Source organism: Apostichopus japonicus, chromosome 2 (assembly GCF_037975245.1).
Source record: "Apostichopus japonicus isolate 1M-3 chromosome 2, ASM3797524v1, whole genome shotgun sequence".
NCBI lineage: Eukaryota > Metazoa > Echinodermata > Holothuroidea > Aspidochirotida > Stichopodidae > Apostichopus > Apostichopus japonicus.
In genome coordinates this window covers 32,317,214-32,342,924 of record NC_092562.1, presented here as the reverse complement: position 1 = coordinate 32,342,924, position 25,711 = coordinate 32,317,214, and the positions used below count along the sequence as shown (strand labels likewise).

The 25,711-nt window shown below is 38.8% G+C and overlaps 1 protein-coding gene across 3 annotated transcripts; it reads right to left on the bottom strand.

The window, feature by feature from the left end:
* Nucleotides 1-825: 825 nt before the first annotated feature.
* Nucleotides 826-25,302, bottom strand: LOC139957565 (glutathione peroxidase-like). 3 transcript variants are annotated; one of them, XM_071955292.1, is made up of 7 exons: nucleotides 25,048-25,302; nucleotides 20,147-20,241; nucleotides 18,444-18,588; nucleotides 16,004-16,152; nucleotides 12,743-12,767; nucleotides 6,105-6,164; nucleotides 826-3,479 (listed from the first exon to the last, which is right to left on the bottom strand). In XM_071955292.1, the coding sequence occupies exons 1-7, from the start codon at nucleotides 25,198-25,200 to the stop codon at nucleotides 3,447-3,449; spliced, it is 660 nt and encodes a 219-aa protein (XP_071811393.1). In that variant the 5' UTR covers nucleotides 25,201-25,302; the 3' UTR covers nucleotides 826-3,446. The 3 variants fall into 3 exon arrangements, with proteins under 3 accessions (XP_071811393.1, XP_071811394.1, XP_071811395.1); XM_071955293.1 differs by lacking the exon at nucleotides 25,048-25,302 and adding an exon at nucleotides 20,811-20,855; XM_071955294.1 differs by lacking the exon at nucleotides 25,048-25,302 and adding an exon at nucleotides 20,650-20,802.
* Nucleotides 25,303-25,711: the final 409 nt, after the last annotated feature.

The following is a 25,711-nucleotide window of genomic DNA, read 5'->3' as shown; positions in this document are numbered from 1 at the left end:
TACAATATAGTAATATGCCACTTACTGTAGTGCCTGGAGAATAAACCTGCAATGGTGTACAGTATAGTAATATACCACTTAGTGCCTGGAGAATACCTGCAGTGGTGTACAGTATAGTAATATACCACTTAGTGCCTGGAGAATACCTGCAGGGGTGTATAAGATAGTAATATACCACTTAGTGCCTGGAGAATACCTGCAGAAGAGCATCGTATAGTAAAATTCCATGCGGCTGTGGCAAGGAAAGTGCTAGCAGTGACCACCTGTTGCAGGACTACGGGCCTGTAGCCATGGAGGGCATTCTGGGGCAATGCAACCGACCCCCAAATTTTGATTAAGCTCCCCCAATTTCAAATTTATGGATTCAGTAATGGTCCAAGTAAATGCCCCACCTGAAGCAAAGATTCTGCCCTCAAACCCTCTGCCCCATCAAATAGAACAAGTTGGCTATGGGCCAATAGGACCTTTATATCTAAGCTCCTCACAAAGTGACATTAAATTTAAAAGATGTGTTTACATTTTATTAGATCTATGCCATTTCATCATTGGTACCGCTTTAATGTAACTTCTTGTAAACGAGTTTCATGTTGTAAAGAAACACTTTAAATTGACAATATGCCTAAACGAAGAAGCTGACCAACCAATTAAGACCTGAATGTTCATTCCAGATAGTTAACATCTTTTGAGTGTAGAATATCTTGAAATACTTGGTTAAATTTCTGGTATAGGGTTCTGACCTAGGCAAAGTATCACAGGTGCAACTATGTAGGAGAGTGGGCCAATAAACCAAATGGAAAATACCAATAAAAGAACTTGACAACTCTGTGATTGCACAAATTGAATTTATTAACTGTTTAGATCTTTAAATGCAAGTGACTCTCGCCAATGATTAATATGACAAAGGACTATCCCTTTCTTATGTGTCACCAGTGGGCTGATACCACTAGTTCTGATACCATTCAATGGACACCACATATTAATGGCTAACAATCAGTGAAGCAACAGTTGACTGAAACCACAGACTGTTAACAAAGCCAGTGTACAACCAACCAACTATCAATGCCAGTTGATATCAAATGATTATTAGCCTGTTACCTGATAATTCTTGAGGCAAATATAATATAAATAGAGATTACACAGTAAGACACTCCCGTCATACAATTTATCAAATACAACATATTACAGATGAATCAAATTGAAAGTCTATGAAGATGGCAATAACCATATTTACGATACCAGTCTTGGCACTGACCATAGGAGTGATACTAGTCTTGGTACTAGCCATAGGTATGACACTAGTCTTGGTACTAGCCATAGGTGTGATACTAGTCTTGGTACTAGCCATAGGTGTGATACTAGTCTTGGCATTAACCATAGGTGTGATACTAGTCTTGGTACTAGCCATAGGTATGATACTAGGCTTTGTACTAGCCATAGGTGTGATGCTAGTCTCGGTACTAGCCATAGGTATGACACTAGTCTTGGTACTAGCCATAGGTGTGATACTAGTCTTGGCATTAACCATAGGTGTGATACTAGTCTTGGTACTAGCCATAGGTATGATACTAGGCTTTGTACTAGCCATAGGTGTGATGCTAGTCTCAGTACTAGCCATAGGTATGACACTAGTCTTGGTATTAACCATAGGTGTGATACTAGTCTTGGTACTAGCCAAAGGTGTGATATTAGGTTTGGTACTAGCCATAGGAAAGATACTAGTCTTGGTACTAGCCATAGGTATGATGCTAGTCTCGGTACTAGCCATAGGTATGACACTAGTCTTGGTACTAGCCATAGGTGTGATACTAGTCTTGGCATTAACCATAGGTGTGATACTAGTCTTGGTACTAGCCATAGGTATGATACTAGGCTTTTTACTAGCCATAGGTGTGATGCTAGTCTCAGTACTAGCCATAGGTATGACACTAGTCTTGGTATTAACCATAGGTGTGATACTAGTCTTGGTACTAGCCAAAGGTGTGATATTAGGTTTGGTACTAGCCATAGGAAAGATACTAGTCTTGGTACTAGCCATAGGTATGATGCTAGTCTCGGTATTAGCCATAGGTATGATACTAGGCTTGGTACTAGCCATAGGTGTGATACTAGTCTTGGTATTAACCATAGGTATGATACTAGTCTTGGCATTAACCATAGGTATGATACTAGGCTTTGGACTAGCCATAGGTATGACACTAGTCTTGGTACTAGCCAAAGGTGTGATACTAGTCTCGGTACTAGCCATAGGAATGATACTAGTCTCTGTACTAGCCATAGGTATCATACTAGGCAAGGTACTAGCCATAGGTGTGATACTAGTCTCGGTACTAACCATAGGTATGATACTAGTCTTGGTATTAACCATAGGTATGATACTAGGCTTGGTACTAGCCATAGGAATGATACTAGTCTTGGTATTAACCATAGGTATGATACTAGGCTTGGTACTAGCCATAGGTGTGATGCTAGTCTTGGTACTAAACATAGGTATCATACTAGGCTTGGTACTAGCCATAGGAATGATACTAGTCTTGGTATTAACCATAGGTATGATACTAGTCTTGGTATTAACCATAGGTATGATACTAATCTCGGTACTAGCCATAGGAATGATACTAGTCTTGGTACTAACCATAGGTGTGATACTAGTCTTGGTACTAGCCATAGGTGTGATACTAGTCTCAGTACTAACCATAGGTATGATATTAGTCTTGGTATTAACCATAGGTATGACACTAATCTTGGTACTAGCCAAAGGTGTGATACTAGTCTCGGTACTAGCCATAGGAATGATACTAGTCTTGGTACTAGGCTTAGGTGTGATACTAGTCTTGGTATTAACCATAGGTGTGATACTAGGCTTGGTATTAACCATAGGTATGATACTAGTCTTGGTATTAACCATAGGTATACTAGTCTTGGTACTAGCCATAGGAATGATACTTGTCTCGGTACTAGCCATAGGTATCATACTAGGCTTGGTACTAGCCAAAGGTGTGATATTGGGTTTGGTACTAGCCATAGGAACGATACTAGTCTCGGCATTAGCCATAGGTGTGATACTAGTCTTGGTACTAGCCATAGGTGTAATACTAGTCTTGGTACTAACCATATGTATGATACTAGTCTTGGTACTCAAATAATTAAGTGATTAAAATATATGGAAGGAAACTATATAAGTAGTCAAGCAGTTCACATCAATCCCTCTCTCTTATTAGTCACTCATATATGTGCTTAATTCTGTGACTTGAATGAAAAAAATGATAGAAGGAAGGAATAGTAAGCATTTCTTCAGTTTATCCAGGTTTTGAATTGCTGTGGAGGTCAGATCAACCTAGCCATCAAATCTGGTTTGTAAGTTAGTCGTCATATGTTGCTGCATCAAAACCAGCCATAAACAGAACGAATGTTGACAGTTCAACTTCCTTCAAGTGTTCTTTCTACCTTTAGAGATACTTTTCGATGTCCTTCACAATTGACTGAAAGAGATAGAATGCGAAAGCTGAGTTAAATTCATAAATAATTCGAACAAACAAAAGTGGTGTTTTAACCTTTATAGCAAATTGGTCAGAACAATCACCACTTCGCTAGTATGGTTAGCTAGGACTTACCGGTTCCTACCTCTGCACATCAATCAGAACAATCACCAATTGCCTAGTATGGCTAGCTAGGACTAACCCATTCCTACCTCTACACATCAATCAGAACAATGACCACTTGCCTAGTATGGCTAGCTAGGACTAACCCATTGCTACCTCTGCACATTTATCAGTACAATCCCCACTTGCCTAGTATGGCTAGCTAGGACTAACCCATTGCTACCTCTGCACATTTATCAGTACAATCCCCACTTGCCTAGTATGGCTAGCTAGGACTAACCGGTTGCTGCCTCTGCACATTAATCAGTACAATCCCCACTTGCCTAGTATGGCTAGCTAGGACTAACCCGTTGCTACCTCTGCACATTTATCAGTACAATCCCCACTTGCCTAGTATGGCTAGCTAGGACTAACCCATTGCTACCTCTGCACATTTATCAGTACAATCACCAATTGCCTAGTATGGCTAGCTAGGACTAACCCGTTGCTACCTCTGCACATTTATCAGTACAATCCCCACTTGCCTAGTATGGCTAGCTAGGACTAACCCGTTGCTACCTCTGCACATCAATCAGAACAATGACCACTTGCCTAGTATGGCTAGCTAGGACTAACCCGTTGCTACCTCTGCACATTTATCAGTACAATCCCCACTTGCCTAGTATGGCTAGCTAGGACTAACCCGTTGCTACCTCTGCACATTTATCAGTACAATCCCCACTTGCCTAGTATGGCTAGCTAGGACTAACCCATTGCTACCTCTGCACATTTATCAGTACAATCCCCACTTGCCTAGTACGGCTAGCTAGGACTAACCCATTGCTACCTCTGCACATTTATCAGTACAATCCCCACTTGCCTAGTATGGCTAGCTAGGACTAACCCGTTGCTACCTCTGCACATTTATCAGTACAATCCCCACTTGCCTAGTATGGCTAGCTAGGACTAACCCGTTGCTACCTCTGCACATTTATCAGTACAATCACCAATTGCCTAGTATGGCTAGCTAGGACTAACCCGTTGCTACCTCTGCACATTTATCAGTACAATCCCCACTTGCCTAGTATGGCTAGCTAGGACTAACCGGTTGCTGCCTCTGCACATTAATCAGTACATTACCAATAACCTCTATTACTAAATCACCTCCATTACTAATTACATCCATTGCTAATCACCTACATTACTAATCTCCGCCATTACTAATTAACTCTACTACTAATCACCTACATTACTGATTACCTCCATTACTAATCACCTACATTAGTAATTACCTCCATTACGAATTACCTCCATTATTAATCATCCCCCTCACTAATCGCCTACATTACTAATTACCTCCATTACTAATCACCTCTATTACTAATTACGTCCATTACTAATCACCTACATTATTAATCACCTCCATTACTAATCACCTACATTACTAATCATCTCCATTACTAATCACCTACATTACTAATCACCTCTATTGCATATTATCTACATTACTTATTAACTCCATTACTAATCACCTACATTACTAATTACATCCATTACTGATTACCTCCATTACTAATCACCTACATTACTAATCACCTACATTACTAATCACCTACATTACTAATTACATCCATTACTGATTACCTCCATTACTAATCACCTCCATAACTATTCACCTACATTACTAATCACCTACATTATTAATCACCTCCATTACTAAATACCTCCATTACTAATCACCTCCATAACTATTCACCTACATTACTAATCACCTACATTATTAATCACCTACATTACTAATCACCTCTTTTACTAATTACGTCCATTGCTAATTACATCCATTACTGATTCCCTCCATTACTAATCACCTCCATTACTAAATACCTCCATTACTAATCACCTCCATTTCTAATCACCTCCATAACTATTCACCTACATTACTAATCACCTACATTATTAATCACCTACATTACTAATCACCTCTTTTACTAATTACGTACATTGCTAATTACATCAATTACTGATTACCTCCATTACTAATCACCTACATTACTAATCACCTCTATTACTAATCACCTACATTAGTAATTACATCCATTACTGATTACCTCCATTACTAATCACCTACATTATTAATCACCCCATATTAATCACCTCCATTATTAATCACCTACATTACTTATCACCGACATTACTAATCACCTCTATTACTAATCATCTACATTACTAATAACATCCATTACTGATTACCTCCATTATTAAATACCTCCATTATTAATCACCTCAGTTACTATTCACCTCCATTACTAATCAGCTACATTACTAATCACCTACATTAGTAATCTCCCCCATTACTAATTAACTTCCATTGTCACACCTCTCACAGCCCTTAATCCTCTCATTAGTCTTTTATTTCATCTTCTCTACATTTTGTAGTCTATTTTCATTCTATTCATTGCTCATGTTTCCGATATAACTGTCTGTCCATATGTGTCTCTTATTGTGTTCTTAGTATATAAATCTTACCATTGGTTCAGTTGTTGGACTGTATCTCTTGACAGGAACACCTTCTTTATTAACAAGGAACTTGAAAAAAATATATATATTAAATCTACATTAATATACTGCTTTTATTAGAGGATCAAATATGCAAAACTCCAGTTACCCAACTCACTAAGTATGATCACATGATATCTTAAGATAAAGTTTGAAACAGCCCATACAGATAATCTGAAATATCACCACTTTAAACTCCTAGCTGGATGATGATGATGCTAAAATATTATATTGAAATCCATCATAGTTGATAGGAAAGTTCATTGTACAATGTAACCTGTAATGTCATACAGGACCACCACAAAACATCTGGCAATTGTGATCATTGACTTCTACACGCAGGTTTCTTAACATCAACATCACTTAAAGTGGCCATGACATGAAAATTTCAATGTCCTATCTTTTTGGGATCCATCTAAGCATGAAAATTTTCCGAATCTCATGACGTCATTTTAGGAACACCATTTGCTCTCGCTGTTTCCCCGGACATACATACACATACTTACACTACGAGAAGTGTACATAGGTACACAAAAAAAGTTGTTAACAAGTTAGCGCGAGATTAAAATCTAAATTTCCCGTGGAATGGCAGATTTAGAACCAAATGGGGCAACCGAAGTTCAAAGTGATAGTGGTTCTTCACCAGGCAGTGAAATTGGGCTAGAATTAGGAAGCCCTTTCTCATAATCGAAGCAGAGAGTGAAGGCGATGATCATGCCCATATTGAACCGAACGTTGAGGGTGGACCTGAGGTGTTACTGTTAGGCATAGAACCGTATCAGGTCGAGCCTTTAAACGAGCCAAAATTGAAACTCCACAACATATCGAAGAAGAAAACCGTTCGGAACTATTGCAAGGAACAGAAAACGTGGTAGGAAGTTTGTAACGAAGAAAAATATTTAAAAAATCCAATCCATTCTGTGCATGTCGTTGGAATTCGCGGAACTGCCTAAACCATATTGTGTGTTGTGTTACGGTGACGTACAACCATACAATCGTTATAACCAATATGTACAGTGTGTCGGCTATGTATTGTACTACCCTGGTGCTACTAATGAGAGTACATCATACATGTACAGTATGCTGCGTAGTACTACTACTAGTAGGGTTGGTTGAATACTGAAAGATTGGCTTGGAATGTAAACTGCATTATGCAGCCACGTTAGGTAGGCATATGTGCCATTTTATACTCATTATTAGGCTAGTACTTAGGCCTGGAGTTTTGCAGATCAATTGTCTGAAACTAAAGAACGTTTCATGAAACATGGAAGGCGTAACAACAAATGTAACCATAACTGTACATCGTATCACTGCTTGTTATTGTGGACATCTTGGACCAACATTAATACATTTGAACTTTCATAAATATTTTTTTTCAGGCATTACAGATACATAGCCTACGGTCAACAGGTTCAATGGTACTGGGGGTTCCTAGAAAGACACGTCAGGGTTGAGCTTCCATCATGTGCAGTCCAAAGGATCAGAAGTGAGCTTCCAGCCAATGGTCAGTACACTGGATTCAAGTTGCCAGGAGAAAACTCAGGGAACCTTGGTTCAGAAATTCCTCCAGAGACACCTTTCCTATTCTACGATTGTGTAGGATTATCAATCCGTCAGGGTTCCTCAGTGTTGATATATTGAAATTCAAGACTTTTAAATAAGAATGAAATTGTCATTTTCCAGACCCAACATCAACAATGAAAGAAAAGGCACGTTTTGAAGCATTTGGCCATATGTATTGACGTGAACGTGATGTCATGTAATATGTGCATAAGTAAACAGGGATTGACCTTTTTAGGAGCATTTACCTCCCAGACATGTTTGCTTCGTACCTTTAATCTGGAAGCCAAAATATACATTTGTCCAATGATATTTGACAGAAAGTCATCATAAAGATCAATGGAGGCAGCAGAACTCTTGAATGATTAGACTTTGTTTCTTCAGCAGTTGGTTTGTTTTGCAGTCTTTCTTCAGAAACTCAGCAGTACACCCTGTTAATGGTCTTCAATTGTTTTAATGCGTGTGATGCTGTGTTTCACGTTGCGTGTCAGTGTTGTACATGTCGTCGTCATGTGTGAGTAATATTGTTGCATGTGAGTTGCGTCGTGCAGTGTTTCTTGGTTTAAATTACCCTTTATTCTATTTGCTTCTGGATTATTCTAATTTGTCATAACAACGATTGATAGCGATGGACATTTATCTGTTTTGTAGGCTTAAAGCAAAAAATTTCAGGTAAGTTGTTTATCCTTAAACCTCCTTTGATGTCACAAGTTACATTAGTGTAATTTAAGAATGATAATGTCTATGGAAAGTACAGTTTTATTTTTATGTCATATAATACAATGATTGTTGTTAATGTTGGTTTAGTCACAGGCTTGTTCGGATTGTCCAGAATGACTGTTTAGAACTGATATTGAATCAACTTTGTTCAATGATTTAAGATTTGCATTACATTGTGCGAATTTTTGTCTCTGTGACTGTTTAAAATAAACAGCTGTGAGATTTAAACACCCTTTGAAATATAATCTTTTTATTATTATTTTAGGTTTAGTCTTGTACAGGGCCAAGGCCCTTTCACACGACTTTTACAACTTAACCCTGGTCATTGGTAACTTGTCACACCGACACACCAAAGTGTGCACAATTCAATCAATCTCTCCTGTGGCACCAAAACCACGTGTCCCCCGGGGGACTTCCCATAGGATGCAGCCACAAACCGGCGCACGCAACTATATGTACAAGTTACCTCGCAGGTCCCCATTTATACACCTGGGTGAAGAGAGGCAATGGAGATAAACCGCCTTGCCCAAGGACACAACGCAATGATCTGGCCAGGGCTCGAACCTGTAATCCTTAGATCACAAGTCCACTGCCTTAACAACTTGACCACAACGCCCTTATTTTGACCCATCCCATCACCCCAACAAAAATGGTTTTCTTGGAATACAAGAAATATTACTGCCATAACTAACTGACCCAGCATATTCCAGAAATAAATTGGGGCACTGAGGTTTTTCACAAGAAGATGTAACCCATCCCTTCTGAAGCTAACCTCATATAGCTTATTACTACACAATAGGGCAATGAATGATACAGCAAAAACTCTTCGTCTATTGCGACCTCAGTGTAGTAACGCTAACACTAGTACTACTAGTACTAGTGCTCGCCACGCTCACTCCAAAGGATCGCCACTTGTCCCATTGGAGATTTCCTGTTCCCTGATCTGGTCTTCGGAGTTTTTAATGTGGGTTACTTGACAGAAGAACGACTCGTTTATGTCGACATGTTAAATCCCATTTGTTTTATTTCATAAGAAAGGGAGGCATCGTAGTATGCTTCTGTGAAGTTTTCGCTACATACGGAGCTGTATACTGGCTAGGCCCAGTGAAATCAGCCCTGGTGTTTTGCACTAACTTGGTCATAATCGCCTTTTTTCTTATCGTCCTTTCGGCCATTGATGAATGCTAATTGGATGGGTTATGTCATTACAACAGCCCCTGACAACACAATGGACCGACATTTCTCTCAGATATTTTACAATATGTTGTAAAAGAACTTGAAATTTCTAACGATATAGCATAATACAATGGTTGTTCTCTCAGTGGAAATTATGCGTGTATGTGTGACGGTATGATCGTCGCGCATCCGGTACATGCCTGGGCTTGGCACTTGTGTTCCTAATATGACATCATCGTTGTGTTAGTTTGAAATCACATTTTCAGAGTCCTGTTTTCAGATGCGAATATTAAAACGTTAATTTTTAATTAGTCCTTGAGGTTTTAAAGGTGATGAGAATAGTTTTGAACATAGATTTTCTCATAGATTCAGAGGAAGTTACTCTCGAGTAGTTGGATTTTTCATGTTATGGCCTCTTTAAGCTAGGGAGTCGCATATGCACACCCATCCCCACCCTCACATATACATAGCCATCACCATCATGTAAGCTAGGGAGTCACATATGCACACCCATCCCCACCCTCACATATACATAGCCATCACCATCATGTAAGCTAGGGAGTCACATATGCACACCCATCCCCACCCTCACATGTACATAGCCATCACCATCATGTAAGCTAGGGAGTCACATATGCACACCCATCCCCACCCTCACATATACATAGCCATCACCATCATGTTAGCTAGGGAGTCACATATGCACATCCATCCCCACCCTCACATATACATAGCCATCACCATCATGTAAGCTAGGGAGTCACATATGCACATCCATCCCCACCCTCACATATACATAGCCATCACCATCATGTTAGCTAGGGAGTCACATATGCACATCCATCCCCACCCTCACATATACATAGCCATCACCATCATGTAAGCTAGGGAGTCACATATGCACACTCATCCCCACCCTCACATATACATAGCCATCACCATCATGTAAGCTAGGGAGTCACATATGCACACCCATGCCCACCCTCACATGTACATAGCCATCACCATCATGTAAGCTAGGGAGTCACATATGCACACCCATCCCCACCCTCACATGTACATAGCCATCACCATCATGTAAGCTAGGGAGTCACATATGCACATCCATCCCCACCCTCACATATACATAGCCATCACCATCATGTTAGCTAGGGAGTCACATATGCACACCCATCCCCACCCTCACAAATACATAGCCATCGCCATCATGTAAGCTAGGGAGTCACATATGCACATCCATCCCCACCCTCACATATACATAGCCATCACCATCATGTAAGCTAGGGAGTCACATATGCACACCCATCCCCACCCTCACATATACATAGCCATCACCATCATGTAAGCTAGGGAGTCACATATGCACACCCATCCCCACCCTCACATATACATAGCCATCACCATCATGTAAGCTAGGGAGTCACATATGCACACCCATCCCCACCCTCACATATACATAGCCATCACCATCATGTAAGCTAGGGAGTCACATATGCACATCCATCCCCACCCTCACATATACATAGCCATCACCATCATGTAAGCTAGGTAGTCACATATGCACACCCATCCCCACCCTCACATATACATAGCCATCACCATCATGTTAGCTAGGGAGTCACATATGCACATCCATCCCCACCCTCACATATACATAGCCATCACCATCATGTTAGCTAGGGAGTCACATATGCACACCCATCCCCACCATCACATATACATAGCCATCACCATCATGTAAGCTAGGGAGTCACATATGCACACCCATCCCCACCCTCACATATACATAGCCATCACCATCATGTAAGCTAGGGAGTCACATATGCACCCATCCCCACCCTCACATATACGTAGCCATCACCATCATGTAAGCTAGGGAGTCACATATGCACACCCATCCCCACCCTCACATATACATAGCCATCACCATCATGTAAGCTAGGGAGTCACATATGCACACCCATCCCCACCCTCACATATACATAGCCATCACCATCATGTAAGCTAGGGAGTCGCATATGCACACCCATCCCCACCCTCACATATACATAGCCATCACCATCATGTAAGCTAGGGAGTCGCATATGCACACCCATCCCCACCCTCACATGTACATAGCCATCACCATCATGTAAGCTAGGGAGTCACATATGCACACCCATCCCCACCCTCACATATACATAGCCATCACCATCATGTTAGCTAGGGAGTCACATATGCACATCCATCCCCACCCTCACATGTACATAGCCATCACCATCATGTAAGCTAGGGAGTCACATATGCACACCCATCCCCACCCTCACATATATATAGTCATCACCATCATGTAAGCTAGGGAGTCACATATGCACACCCATCCCCACCCTCACATATACATAGCCATCACCATCATGTAAGCTAGGGAGTCACATATGCACACCCATCCCCATCCCCACCCTCACATATACATAGCCATCACCATCATGTAAGCTAGGGAGTCACATATGCACACCCATCCCCACCCTCACATATACATAGCCATCACCATCATGTTAGCTAGGGAGTCACATATGCACACCCATCCCCACCCTCACATATACATAGCCATCACCATCATGTAAGCTAGGGAGTCACATATGCACATCCATCCCCACCCTCACATATATATAGCCATCACCATCATGTTAGCTAGGGAGTCACATATGCACATCCATCCCCACCCTCACATATACATAGCCATCACCATCATGTTAGCTAGGGAGTCACATATGCACATCCATCCCCACCCTCACATATACATAGCCATCACCATCATGTAAGCTAGGGAGTCACATATGCACACCCATCCCCACCCTCACATATACATAGCCATCACCATCATGTTAGCTAGGGAGTCACATATGCACATCCATCCCCACCCTCACATATACATAGCCATCACCATCATGTTAGCTAGGGAGTCACATATGCACATCCATCCCCACCCTCACATATACATAGCCATCACCATCATGTAAGCTAGGGAGTCACATATGCACACCCATCCCCACCCTCACATATACATAGCCATCACCATCACATAGATTCTTTGGCCATCGGCAAGGAATTAAAAAGTACCTATTAATAAGACAACTAGTATTTAGTGGAAATGCTAAATCTATTAAACATACCTTGGTAAAGTTCCACTTGATTCGGCTGCAAAGGAAGACAGGAAAAGTGGTTAATGAAGGTCACTTAAATTAATTAGTTTTGACAGTTCAATGCTTTAATCCTTACATTCCAAACTTCTTTACGAAAACATGAACTACTGTATAACCCATAAACCTATAAACATACAAAACCATTACAAAACATAACAATTATTTTTGAAACCATGAAGCAGCATATAAACCTAGATATTAGATTACATTCTGAATAAGTTACTATTCATATTTAAAACAAATCAATATGCTGTTTGAACTTTGTTAACCAGTTTCAGTTTGTAGACTGTAATCAGTCAAATACTTAAAGACTCAATTCAGATTTACAAGGTTATCTAAACTTTGACCTCTACCAAAGGCCAATATTAGGGTTTAATTTATATATAACCAACAGGTAAGAGTGCTGAGATTATTGTAGTCTACTTTTAACTTAGTGGACTATGTTAGGGGTTTAGAAGCAAGTGTGTTACAAAAGCAATGTGAAAGAATTTCAAAGGCAGTCAGAGGGTTACCTTAATTCTTGAGAAAGGAAAAAACATACAATAGTATTATCAATTTTATCATGTTGTAAGGATACATTGTTCCTAAGGGTTCAAGTGTAAGGGCCTAACTTTGGCTTATTGATTTGTATGTAACTTTGGATATTGAAAGCTAAGAACCAGATATTTCTCTAAGGACAGACTAATATCAGATTTTGTCCACTGCTAGTACCCTCTATGCATCATATCTATCTAACCAAACCTGATGCATCCAAATTTCCCATCTTGAGGTAACGTAAGTTTCAAATTTTTAAAATTTTGACATGGCTTCAAATAATGAATGGTGCGGGCTACTCCATACCTCTCACATTATTCTCATTGACATAATATGGTCCATGGTGGGCCACATTTCAATCAGAATGATGTGGGCTACTCCACACCTCTCACATTATTCTCATTGACATAATATGGTCCATGGTGGGCCACATTTCAATCAGAATGATGTGGGCTATTCCACACCTCTCACATTATACTCATTGACATAATATGGTCCATGGTGGGCCACATTTCAATCAGAATGATGTGGGCTATTCCACACCTCTCACATTATACTTATTGACATAATATGGTCCATGGTGGGCCACATTTCAACCAGAATGATGTGGGCTATTCCACACCTCTCACATTATTCTCATTGACATAATATGGTCCATGGTGGGCCACATTTCAACCAGAATGATGTGGGCTATTCCACACCTCTCACATTATACTTATTGACATAATATGGTCCATGGTGGGCCACATTTCAACCAGAATGATGTGGGCTATTCCACACCTCTCACATTATTCTCATTGACATAATATGGTCCATGGTGGGCCACATTTCAATCAGAATGATGTGGGCTATTCCACACCTCTCACATTATACTCATTGACATAATATGGTCCATGGTGGGCCACATTTCAATCAGAATGATGTGGGCTATTCCACACCTCTCACATTATACTTATTGACATAATATGGTCCATGGTGGGCCACATTTCAATCAGAATGATGTGGGCTATTCCACACCTCTCACATTAAACTTATTGACATAATATGGTCCATGGTGGGTCACATTTCAATCAGAATGATGTGGGCTATTCCACACCTCTCACATTATTCTCATTGACATAATATGGTCCATGGTGGGCCACATTTCAATCAGAATGATGTGGGCTATTCCACACCTCTCACATTATACTTATTGACATAATATGGTCCATGGTGGGTCACATTTCAATCAGAATGATGTGGGCTATTCCACACCTCTCACATTATACTTATTGACATAATATGGTCCATGGTGGGTCACATTTCAATCAGAATGATGTGGGCTATTCCACACCTCTCACATTATACTTATTGACATAATATGGTCCATGGTGGGTCACATTTCAATCAGAATGATGTGGGCTACTCCATACCTCTCACATTATTCTCATTGACATAATATGGTCCATGGTGGGCCACATTTCAATCAGAATGATGTGGGCTATTCCACACCTCTCACATTATACTTATTGACATAATATGGTCCATGGTGGGTCACATTTCAATCAGAATGATGTGGGCTATTCCACACCTCTCACATTATACTTATTGACATAATATGGTCCATGGTGGGTCACATTTCAATCAGAATGATGTGGGCTATTCCACACCTCTCACATTATACTTATTGACATAATATGGTCCATGGTGGGTCACATTTCAATCAGAATGATGTGGGCTACTCCATACCTCTCACATTATTCTCATTGACATAATATGGTCCATGGTGGGTCACATTTCAATCAGAATGATGTGGGCTATTCCACACCTCTCACATTATACTTATTGACATAATATGGTCCATGGTGGGTCACATTTCAATCAGAATGATGTGGGCTATTCCACACCTCTCACATTATACTTATTGACATAATATGGTCCATGGTGGGTCACATTTCAATCAGAATGATGTGGGCTATTCCACACCTCTCACATTATACTTATTGACATGATATGGTCCATGGTGGGTCACATTTCAATCAGAATGATGTGGGCTATTCCACACCTCTCACATTATACTTATTGACATAATATGGTCCATGGTGGGTCACATTTCAATCAGAATGATGTGGGCTACTCCATACCTCTCACATTATTCTCATTGACATAATATGGTCCATGGTGGGCCACATTTCAATCAGAATGATGTGGGCTATTCCACACCTCTCACATTATACTTATTGACATAATATGGTCCATGGTGGGTCACATTTCAATCAGAATGATGTGGGCTATTCCACACCTCTCACATTATACTTATTGACATAATATGGTCCATGGTGGGTCACATTTCAATCAGAATGATGTGGGCTATTCCACACCTCTCACATTATACTTATTGACATAATATGGTCCATGGTGGGTCACATTTCAATCAGAATGATGTGGGCTACTCCATACCTCTCACATTATTCTCATTGACATAATATGGTCCATGGTGGGCCACATTTCAATCAGAATGATGTGGGCTATTCCACACCTCTCACATTATACTCATTGACATAATATGGTCCATGGTGGGCCACATTTCAATCAGAATGATGTGGGCTATTCCACACCTCTCACATTATTCTCATTGACATAATGTATTTCATGGTAGACCAATTCTTGTTCAAGACTTGTTTTGACAAGCTCATAAGATACTAGTCATGAACTCACTTTATTAGTGTTCCTTTCTGTTTGTTCTGCAGAAATTTGTAAAGAGGGTCAGCATTATTTCCATTAACTTCAATTTTAGCAAACAAATCAAAATTGACTCCATACTTGCTGACAACATGATTCTTAATGTCAGAATTACTCCCAGGTTCCTGAAAAAGAGAGAAAGAGTTTAGATGCTTAGGATAACAAACCAATGCAAAAACATTATTGATATATTCAGGTCCAACACTATTCAGAAATGAAAAATTATTGATATATTCAGGTCCAACACCATTCAGAACTGAAAAAGTATTGATATATTCAGGTCCAACACCATTCAGAAATGAATGTATGTTGATATATTCAGATCCAACACCATTCAAAACTGAAAAATTATTGATATATTCAGGTCCTATACCGTTCAGAAATGTTGATATATTCAAATCCAACACCATTCAGAAATGAATGATTGTTGATATATTCAGATCCAACACCATTCAAAACTGAAAGAGTATTGATATATTCAGGTCCAACACCATTCAGAAATGTTGATATATTCAGGTCCATCGTTAAGAAATGAACGATTTTTGATATATTCAGGTCCAACACCATTCAAAACTGAAAAAGTATTGATATATTCAGGTCCAACACCATTCAGAAATGTGGATATATTCAAATCTAACACCATTTAGAAATGAATGTATGTTGATATATTCAGATCCAACACCATTCAGAAATGTTGATATATTCAGATCCCACACCATTCAGAAATGTACAATTATTGATATATTCAGATCCCACACCATTCAGAAATGAACAATTATTGATATATTCAGATCCCACACCATCCAGAAATGAACAATTATTGATATATTCAGGTCCATTGTTCAGAAATGAACGATATTTGATAATTCAGATTCAATTAACTTCAATTTAATTATTCCAGTATGAAAATAAAAATAATTATAGAAAGGAGTACTAAATTACAATATTCGTTCATGCAAAATAAAATTCATGAAGTTCACAAAGGAATTGCAGTTTATGTTAGGATTAGTTAGCTCTCTGGCTGATTGTAAGTTAAGACTCCTTTAACACAGAGGCATACAAGGGCTGATGCTGATCAGCATTAATGTGACCATTTCTTATAAACTCAACTCTAGCAGAGGCATTCACTGTTTCATTCATATATTGATCATCTAGATGAAGAATATTTGAAGTGTACTTTAAAAACCTTAGAATTCTATCCTAATCTGTTTGCAAAATAAAATGATACCAGACTGGTACTGCATAAATGAGATACAGGAGTAATGGACTTTCCTTAGCATCCTAATCTTAGCTAACCCAGAGACAGTATAATATACGATGCACATAACATTTGATATGTGAAGAGACAAGGTAAGTCTGTCATCTATACATAACCCTTAATAGTTGGTTTTTGCAGTGCATTTAACATAGGACCCTGTATAGTCACAATCTGTACGTTTGACGATAGCAGGCCTTCGTGTTTGATATCTATGTTTGCAAAACACATTTCCTTTGATATCCTGAGATTGAGTAATTCCTCTCATGGTGCGTAGAAACTATATCATTTAAGGCCTGTTGATAGTTTACATAGTTGATCCCTGGTAAATGCAGTATCATCAGCATATGTTATGACTGACGGTAATAAATTCATTTGATTTGATTTCATCTGTATATATTGCAAAGAGAATAGCAGTTAGCGGACCTCCCTATGGCAACCAACTTTTAGTTTTGAAATTTCCGCAACCCCCTCGTCCAGTCATGTAGACATTGCTCAAGCCAGCGAATATGCCAAGGCTCATAAATAAATATTGACAAAATCTATTAATAATTGATCTGGCAATACTGTGTTGAAGCACTAGAAAAATCAATGAAAAGTACCTTTCTTACTATTCAATTGTGAAACAATATTGTGGATTAGTACAAGCACAGCATCAATACAGAATACACCTTTTCTATGAGCACAATGCATTTTATCTCCAGTTTGATCTACATCATCCATAAACTGGGGGAGAATAATATTTTGCAAAAGTTCTCTTAAACATTGAGGAATAATTACCTTTTAGATAGGTGATGTTAGACTGCATATCCACAAACAGGGTATTTCACTTCTTAAAATACTTCTTGAAAAATGTAATGGGTGCTAATTCAGGTCCAACACCATCACAAATGAAGGAATGTTGATATACCCACATCCACATTTCACCCGAATGTGTATCAAATGTGAGCAAACATACATATATATTTTATGTTGCATTTTTCTTGAATTCCTTCTGTGCCAATATACAGAGTAATTTAACTGATATGGGGTCAAAGATTAATTCCCTTATAATCTTTGTAATTACCTGGATTGAGTAGACATACTTCTACAACTATTGGCCATTTTAATGTTTTGTCTCACTCCCATCACTACTGGACAATGATTTAGATTGCTTCTTACCTGACTACCAAACTGGTTACATGGGAAGGCAAGAATACGAAGACCTTTTTCCATGTATATTCTGTATAACTCCACCAGTTGGTGATAGTTATTTTCGGTAAACCCTCATTTGGAAGCCACATTCACCACTAGACACACACATCCTCTGTAAAAGGAAAATTTGACAACTGATAGTTATAAATTCTCTCTACGATAAAAACAGTCTTTACTCTTTACACCAGTCTATGCTCTCTACACTATTCTGCATTCTCTACACTAGCCTACTCTCTACACTAGCCTATACTCTACACCAGCCTATACTCTGAACTAGCCTAGATGCTATACACTAGTCTATACTCTACACTAGTGTGTACTCTATACTGGTCTATACTCTACACTAGTCTAAACCTAACACTAGCATACTCTACACTGGCCTAAACTCTACACTAGCCTAAACTCTACACTAGTCTATTCTCTACACTAGTCTATTCTCTACACTAGTTCGTACTCTTCACTAGTCTATAATCTACACTATACTGTATACTCTACACTAGCATATATACCCAACACTAACCTTTTTTTCTACTCTAAGTCTATGTTCTACACTAGTGTGTACTCTACACTAGTGTGTAATCTACACTAGTATGTACTCTACACTAGTATATGCTCTATACTAGTCATATAATCGACACTAGTCTATACTTTACACTAGCCCATACTCTGCACTAGCCTATACCCTACACTAGCCTAGTCTCTACACTAAGTCACGGTCTACATTCTATTCTAGTGTGTACCGTACTCTACATGTGTCTATAATCTATAGTTAGTCTATACTTTACACTAGCCTATACTCTACACTGGTCGATACTCTACACTAGCATATACTCTACACTAGCCTATACTCTATGTACACTAGTCCATACTCTACAATAGAGTGTACTCTACACTAGTCCATGTTCTACACTAGTCTATACTGTACACTAGCCTATAATCTCCACTAGTCTATAGTCTCTACACTAGCCCTTAGAGGACCCAAAATTCAACATGTGCACATTTCTGGGCTGACTTTTCTGTTGGGCAAGCTGGAATGAATTCTCAGTTGAACTAGCAAGATCTTTGACCTCCAAAGGAAAAACTAGAGAGTTCTTATTTTCAGTAAGGTGGATTCTTCCAGGCCTGCATTAGTTTTACAGCGATCAGGTTTACAAGGTTTTTCAGCATTTATATTTTTTCTGCCCTCAAATGACATTTGACCTCTACCAATTAAATAGGGCATTGTTACTTTCCAAGGGGGACCTACATACCGTACGAACTTCATCCAAGCTTAAATTTGTGAGCTATGGAGCATAGAAAGTGTTTAGACTTTGGCCTCTATTGAACTCAAATGACCTTTTCCCTCCATCAATTTGAATAGGGTCATCAATGAGGTACATATAGTTCATCTACTGGTGTAAAAAACACACACACTTCAGCAAAGTCACACAGAAACACACACGACACCACCATTGCAAGCATTCAATACGCCTCAGGCAAGGAATTAACCAATTTGCATCTATGCCAAATAAAATGCTATGAGGATGTGGTTTTGACCTAACAGTAACCATGCAGAATTCCCAGCATTGTTTTGAAGCAGTCATCATTATCCACTGAAATATATATCCCTTTAAGCAGGCAGATAAAATTGAAGAATAACAAAGGGAAATATTTGAAGTATTAATATTTACTTGTATTTCTCCAGCGACACTGGTGCACCATCAATATCATTCACTTCAAATTCGTAAATACTCTCTGCTTTCTTCCACTTATCAGATGAAGAAGCCTACAGGTAGAAAAAAGCAAGATTGATGAAATTATCAATAACTACACTAATTATGTACTAAGATAGTTAAGTGTCCCACAAAACATAAAAATTATCCATGTGTGCCACTCATACACAGTGCTGCAACCTCATAATTTTAATAGAAGCCCCCAAGTCCTAGCACACTACATCCTACAGTAAGTCAATTAGCGTGCCATACTAAACATGTGCATCCCCTAAACAAGCATCTTTCCAAGTCTTAGGATACCACCCAATGTCTTAACATATCAACCAAGTCTTGGATCAGTAGTGCTAAGAATAGAGACAATCCATACTATATATGTTGTTACTAGTAACATAACATACAGTAGTGCTAAGAATAGAAGCAATCCATTGTTACTAGTAAATACTGTACATAACATTTCTCACCATGTTGCAGATTTTCCAGAGGCCTGTCAAGCTATTCACCCACACACTTGGTGATTATGCTTTAACCCAAACCTGGCTTGAATTACACACTGTACTGTATAAACCATACCAAGGTCCAAGGATCACCAACGTATGTACACTGTGGTGTTATCTCAACTCACCTTATCAAAGGTATCAATTAGTTCAATCATTAACCAGTAATCCTTACCAACAGTGTATAGACTTAGGTTTTGAGAAACAATCCTGCTCAAATGGAAAGAGAGGAGAAGTACAGTAAGTGGTACTTTGTACCCTTAACTACAGTAACTATAAATCATGCTGCAATCATGCTGCAATCATGCTGCAATCATGCTGCAATCATGCTGCAATCATGCTGCAATCATGCTGCAATCATGCTGCAATCATGCATTACCAATGATGTCCTTCAAAGATTGACCACCCTTCCTGGTGGTCACCAGTTAATAATCTTCCCCTCACAACTCAACAATGTCCAGTACATTCACATTTTAATTTGCTTTCATGACCCTGTTTACCTAAGAACTTCATGCTTTGATCTCTGTTAGAAACAAGTGTAATCTTAAACTTTGTACATAAAAGCAACATACTAGAACTTATGATCATTCCATTTCATTTTCTTAAGGCTGTTTAAGATATCACAATTAAAGTTTCCAAGGTTTTCAAACCTGACCTCATCGAAAAGTGGTAAATTATGAAAGTGTAATTTTACATGTATGGCTTCTTCAAGTTACGTTTGCAATACATAATAAGTTCAAATTTACACCATTTTAATATGTCAAAAGGCCTCAACCAAAATTGATACAGTTCATACACATTATATTGTTAATCAACAATGGACCTACAGTAAACAGTTTCTGTAAGTTACATAATTAGGTTCTTGGCCTATGTTGTGAAGTCTGCAAGTAGGGAGCAGTAAGCTGAGCTAAGTTACATTAGCTGCATATAAGCTATCAATAGGACATTCTTAAGGGGATTAAAAAGCTAAGCTTAAAAAAAAGCGTGCAACACTTGTAAAGAGGACTAAAGAAAAGCTAGAGATGATGAGAAGAAGGTAGTTTGGGTTTAAGGCAGTTGGGCTGTGGTGTTTGTCAGGAGAGGAGCTGATGCATTAAGGGAGAAAGGAAAGGGAGAAGCTTAGGGTGTTTTAGGAGAGACAAGGGAATGCAGAGACTTGTTCAGTACTGTACATGTAGAGGACAATGTTATGTGATCGTTTTTGGAAGAAGCCAAAAGATTTTTGATGTTACAGTGATGTTACAGTGATGTTATAGTGATGTTACAGTGATGTTATAGTGATGTTACAGTGATGTTACTGTGAAGTTACAGTGATGTTACAGAAATCTAGTGGAGGTTGGAAATGAAGGCTCGATGTTTCTGACATGTAAAGGAAGCAGTGGTGTCTTTGAGGTGATTGAAGGAGGAAATAAAGAGAAGCATGGAATAAGTACAGGCTGTTTGCTTAAGTTATTACCCCAAACTATGTAACAGTATATTATTGCTTTTGAAATGTTCTCATTACCATATCTGCTGACTTCATATGACATGTTTATTTTTATTCAAACATACTAGTACTGTTCTTTGCACCCACTGGACACATAAAGGACTGTACTAATATGATAAATCTACATGTATGTATTCAAATTATTAGATCTGTTTGAGGTTCCCTTCTTGAGGAATTGCTTTCAAGGATTTCACATTTCAACCTCTGGCAGCCTTAAATGACCGTTGCCTTCCAATAAAACCAATAGAGTTCTGGTACTTAGGTATTAAATTGTTGCAAGCTTCCTCTCTGTATCGTATTTAAAAGCTAAACAATCATAACAAGTCAACACACACAGGTGTATGCATGTTTCCCATGAATTCATAAATCACACTCACACAGTCCCCAAAAAATTTAAATCAAAGTTTACTTGTTATAGGAAGACTGGTTTCCGAATTTTCAAAAGCAGCACAGAGAACATTCATTTGATAGAAAACATCCCCTATGGAGAGGGAAGCCATGTAGCATTAGAGACTCCACCTTATAACTAATACCTATTGTCGAGTATGACGATCCTTGATGTAAATTTACTGCAGAGTTTATTCAGGAGTCAATAATAAGGGCGAGAGCAAAAAATCCTTGGGTGGAGTTAGTAAGCCTGCTGACTTACTTTCAGTTAATTGATATGTGTTTTTCTGCACTATTGTTTACTTTAATACTGGGGTAATAACATACTTATCTTTTTTAGCAGGTCATCACATATGTATGTTCTAACTCTCTCAATGGTCTGTCAGACAATTTTGAGGTGATAAAAAGAGTACCTCAATGGAATGACATTAAATATGATTGGCCTGGGTCATAGATTTACCAAGCTTGACCTGTTTAAATGACCTGTGTGACAATGCAAATCTATTTCAAGCATCAGAGCCATCTGTATCGTGTGTTTACAAATTCTATAGTTAAAGTAAAATACATGTTTGGTAGTCCAGTATCTCAATGGATGATTAATGTATTGTCTCTTCAGTAGTTGCCAAGAAGAATTTGCTAAATGGTATCATATGATTCAGTAGGTGGTGCAAATTGAATTGTTTACAGTACTAATGATCATTTGTCAATAAGATATATTGACAATTAACCATATCTCAAATGTAGTACATGGTTTTATTAAACATTGAACCCTGACCATTGAATTAGATAAATTTGAACGAGTTGAATAAGGTAAAATGTCATATCATAACACTATGGACTAGGTCTGTGTATGATAAGTACTGAACAGTGTGCATAAAGGATTAGCATTACTGTACCTTTAATTTCAGCTCTGTTGAACAGAGTGACTGTCAAGTGCATAGACTGTACTCAGAAAGAGTATCTTAGCCTGTAATGGGATTCTTGTGCACACCTATGGTTTGAGCATAAATGTGGAACCTGTACTGTGGGTTTCCCAAACTAAGTGATGCAGTGATATTCATATTCAACCAATCTTTTTGGCAGTACCAGAACTACATTCTATTCAAATATTGTTAATTTCTTTAAGCTAAATATCACAAAACCTCTTCAGCTCTGTGTTCAGGATTTCACTAGGAGCCAAATTAAAAACACGACTCATAATCAGGTAATCCTGGGTCTCAAAGCAAAATATTAACTAAAATGCTTATATATGCACAACATTTACATCAAGGCTATTCGTCCAACATGGGGATGACTAGCAATGTTTACCCCAATAGAGATGCAGGGTACACTATTTCTACATACACAACAGTATTCTCAATCCATATTTAACCAGAGTGAATAACATTGACTGGTACAGTACGCTTTTCCAACAACTTTAACAATTTTCTGTCCTACAACAAACTTGTTTGTACATGGGAAATAAAATGCATGGTGATGAGAATCAACTTTTGTAATTTTAAGATGCTACCTTTAAAGACCTACCACCTCCCTAAAAAATCCCAAATTATGAATGCACAGTTAACAATAACAGGTAAACTGGCAATTTTAAACACAGAATTTGCATATCTCAAGATGCAGTACATGCTCCTTTCAAAATGGAAGTTCATCTTTGTCCAGCTGTCTGATAAATGAGGAAACAAGTCATGCTTTTTGCTCAGCAGCCTAAGGGATAGAAAGGAAGGCTAGCACTCCTTAATGGCCCAGCTTTGAGGTTAATGATATGTGCTTTTGTTATTCCATCAGCAGCCAAGGGAAAAGTATGAATTATAGTCCTTACTCATCTGGATTCTGGATGCTAAATGTATAAAGGCATTCGTCCCATAGCCAGGTGAATACTAAGGGCACTACCACTGTACTTATTTTCTGGTTGCTGTGTGAATTACATGAAGGTGTTTCGCTCATTCCATTGGCTACCGGGTTAATAGGCCATTAGCCCACTAATTAATGTGAAACTGATAATTAGGCCTGTGTCATTGGCTAGGCTAATTTGTGGATGTGCTGTTAGTGTTATAACATAGGGCTTATTTGCTTTTAAACATTTGTCTGTTGTCAAGTAAGCCTTAGTAAGTTTTCATTATTCATTAAGTATTGTTCAAAGTAAAACATTCCATATATAATGTTGAATCTGGACATTGCCAAATTAAATACTGAAACGTTTCTCGAAGAGATTGGAACTCTTTGCTTCCAGAATTGATTTCAATAACGTCTGCTGACTAAGTGAAAACATCTACAGTAGGTACTTAGCAGAGATTTCATATGCAACACATGACTTGGTGATGTCACTTATCATTCTTTGCGAGATGGACACCATCAGCATCGCAGAGTACCGATGTGGATGTACTATGTAGATGTAAAAGAGCATTGATCCACTGAAATTCATTAGGGCTGTTTTAGTCATCGCTGAACCGATCCCGACTATTGTAATTAGCACTACAAACTAGCTTACCTACCATTGTGTAAACTGTTGATGCAGTAACGAAGATAAAGCAGGCACCAGGAAACAATTTACACGCACCCGGTGCTCTGTTCGGCTGATTTTTACAGAGAATTTTAACGCGACGACCAAGTGAGCAACATTCAATCCGTCTTAGGGTCGCGAGCATTATCAGGGCAGTCTACGGTTCGTTAGCATCCATGACAGAAACTAAAAACGTGCATGCGGGACAACGACGATCTTCGCTACGGTAGGAATGTTCCATTAGGAAGATATGTAACATACTGTGTCTAGTATTTATATATGTGTGGTATATGTAGCCTGAGCCTACATGTGGTCAAGAGAGTATGTACGTATGTCCATGCATTCTTCGCAACCACAGAGTTGCAATTTTAGTATACCTCTGTGTATTTCTCTAAAGTACAAAAAGAATAGACGTCATCTTCTTATTTGTTTTACCTATGGACCGCGGAAAGTGCCAACGTGAGGCGCCGTGCACTCAGTCAGAGATGGTCAGTCACTCAGAGACCGTTCACTCAGAGATCGTTGTTCAAATACAAGCAGCCGTCCACTTAGAAATCGCCGTTTAGTTTGAAGCCCCGCCCAATCACGATGTAAAGCGTTCGACACAATTCGACTGTTGTGATAGAAAAGTTCTCGCCCAGTCCATGATAGAAATA